The 2,298-nt window shown below is 67.3% G+C and overlaps 1 protein-coding gene across 11 annotated transcripts in view; it reads right to left on the bottom strand.

The window, feature by feature from the left end:
* RBMS3 (RNA binding motif single stranded interacting protein 3) overlaps nucleotides 1-2,004 on the bottom strand; it is a gene marked incomplete at its 3' end in the record, with an annotated part of 702,635 nt that extends 700,631 nt beyond the window's left edge. For 5 of the 11 annotated variants that reach the window (XM_080580013.1, XM_080580024.1, XM_080580015.1 and 2 more), the window contains exons 1-2: nucleotides 1,097-1,112; nucleotides 536-729 (exon numbers count right to left, since the gene is read on the bottom strand). In XM_080580013.1, the coding sequence (XP_080436139.1) occupies nucleotides 536-729; nucleotide 1,097 (195 nt within the window). In that variant the 5' untranslated portion in view covers nucleotides 1,098-1,112. The other 6 variants (XM_080580036.1, XM_080580033.1, XM_080580034.1 and 3 more) reach the window with 6 other exon arrangements.
* Nucleotides 2,005-2,298: the final 294 nt, after the last annotated feature.

Raw genomic sequence — 2,298 nt, 5'->3', positions numbered from 1 at the left:
GCTCCGGTCCCGGCCGAGCCCCCGCTGGGAAGCCTGAAGGGCAGCGCAGGGGGGTGCCCGCAGACAAAAGCGCCGAGCGCTGCCCGGTGGCAGCGCTCGGCGCTTTTGTCTGCGGGCACCCCCCTGCCCTCGGCGGCGACCCCTGCCCAACCCGGCCCCCCTCCGGGTCCGGCGGACACCCCGCTGCTGGGGCAGCGCCCCCAGCCCCAATTCTCGCCCCCGTTCCCGTGGGCACGGCGGGGCGACGATGACACAGCAGGGCCGCCGGCGGCCCCTCGGAGCCGCGGGCGAGGGGGGCGAGGGGCACCGGGGAAGGGGGGGGGGCGGCCCCGGCCCCCCCTCAGAGCCAGCCAAACTTCGTCGGGCGGCCGCCCCCCGAAGCCCGGCGGCCCCGGCCCGGCGCCTCCCCGCCCCGCCCGCCCCCGTGTCCTCAGCCAACCTCCGCCGCCTCGCTTCACAAAGGGCGGCCCCGGGAGCGGCCCCGGGAGCAGCGGCGGGGCGCCGGGGGGGGTGTCGCGGAGCGGAGCGCACCTACCTTCTTGTCGTCCTTGTCGCCGCCGTGCCGCCGCTCCGGGGGGCCGCTGTCGGCGGCGGGGCCCGTGTCGGCGACGGGCTGCCCATCGCGGGGCGGCGGGCGCTGGTGCGGGCAGGCGGCTGAGCCCGCCGCCGGGGGGATGGGCTCCGGGCACGGAGAAACTCCCTTAACATCCATCTCCATCTTCCAGCTCACTGCGTGGCGAGACAAAAGCAGGCGAACACTTTCCACCACCCCGCGTCTCTCTTTGGCTTTTCTCCTTTCGCTCTTTTTTTTTTTTTTTTTTTTTCTTTCTTTCTTCTTCGCCTCCCGCCTGCCTCTCCCCCCCCCCCCCCCCCCGACACACACACACACACACACACACACCCCACCACCGCCACCTCAGGAGGCCGTGACACGCATGGCTCCGGCCGCCTCCGCCGCACCGAGCCGGCGGCTGCAAGCCTCCCCTAGCTCCTCCACACTTTTGTGTGTGAGTGTGTGCGCGCGTGTGTGTGCCTGTGCGTGTGTGCCCTCGCTCCGACGGCCCCCAGCAGCCCCCCGGCACGGCCAGGCGCTCACTAAGCCGCTCTCTCGCCCCCCTGGCAGCCCCCGGCCGTGCCCGGCTCCCCGCCGCCCGTGCCCCCGGCCCGGCCGAGCCCCCGGGGCCGCGGCCCCGCGCACCAAGTTAGCGGCAGGCGGCGGGGGCCGGCCCGGGGGTGGGGGCGAGGGGCAGCCGCCGGGGCCGGGCGGGGAGCTCCTGACCAAAACCCGGTCATGTCAAGGAAAAAGTTAAACCCCCCCCTTCCCTTCCCTCCCCTCCCCCTGCCCACGGCCCAGGCAAGCGCAATACAGCAAAGCGAAACGAGCGATTTCCGACCTGTGCGAGGTGCCGGCGGCGAGAAGAGGCGAGCATTGACCCGGTTGTTGCCTTTATTTTATTTTATTTCCCCCTTTCTTTCCCCCCTGCCCCCCCAACCCCCCCCGGCACCAGCCGCTATGGCAAATGGGGGCTGCTCGGAGCGGTTGTGTGGGACTGGAGCTCCCTCTCGCTCAGGCTGCCGGCGCCACGCAGCACTGCACAGGGAGAGCCGGAGCGAGGAGGAAAACAAGAGCGGATTCAGGCAGGAAAGCTACATCAGGACCAGCCGCCGGCTCTCCCGTTTGCTCCCCAAAAATACGAGAAGAGAAAGCCAAAAAAAAAAATTGCGTGTAAGCTGTTATATCAGTCGTGACTGCAGCGTGCACGCGATTACTTCGTTCCTCGCATTAGCCTCCTTCTCAGACTGAAGTTGTACATGGTAGGGGAAAATGCAATCTCATTAGGAGTGTTTAACACCAAACCCAGAACCGCCTCAGTGGTGCCTGAGCCAAGGCACCGCTCCAGCTATCCCCCTCTTCATTTGGAGCAAGTGAATGCCGAGCACAGAGCGGATCGCTCTTAAATCAGGGCACCACCAGGTGACCAGCCTGCTCTCCTAAATATATCGGCACATAGTCCTGGGAGCAGCTGCTCTGAAAGTTAACTGGGAACCTCCACAGACAGTCTGCAGCACGAGGATACGTCTGCCCCGTACCTGCCCTGTACGAGCAGGCACTGACCTCTGCAGCCACGACTCCTCGCTCCGCAGGCACTGGGCCACCTCCTCAGGAGCTGTGTTACACCAGGACAGAAGCTGTCCCTGGGTGTGGCAGTAAGTGGGCGACCTTCAGGTGTCGCAGGATGCCCGCGTGATCTTCGCCTTGGGTTCCATTATTCTCCAACAGGATTGTTACTGGGGGAA

The sequence above is a fragment of the Anser brachyrhynchus genome, assembly GCF_964034855.1.
Source record: "Anser brachyrhynchus genome assembly, chromosome: 2".
NCBI lineage: Eukaryota > Metazoa > Chordata > Aves > Anseriformes > Anatidae > Anser > Anser brachyrhynchus.
The sequence above is the reverse complement of the archived record's forward strand: the minus strand, read 5'-3'. Positions and strand labels throughout refer to the sequence as shown.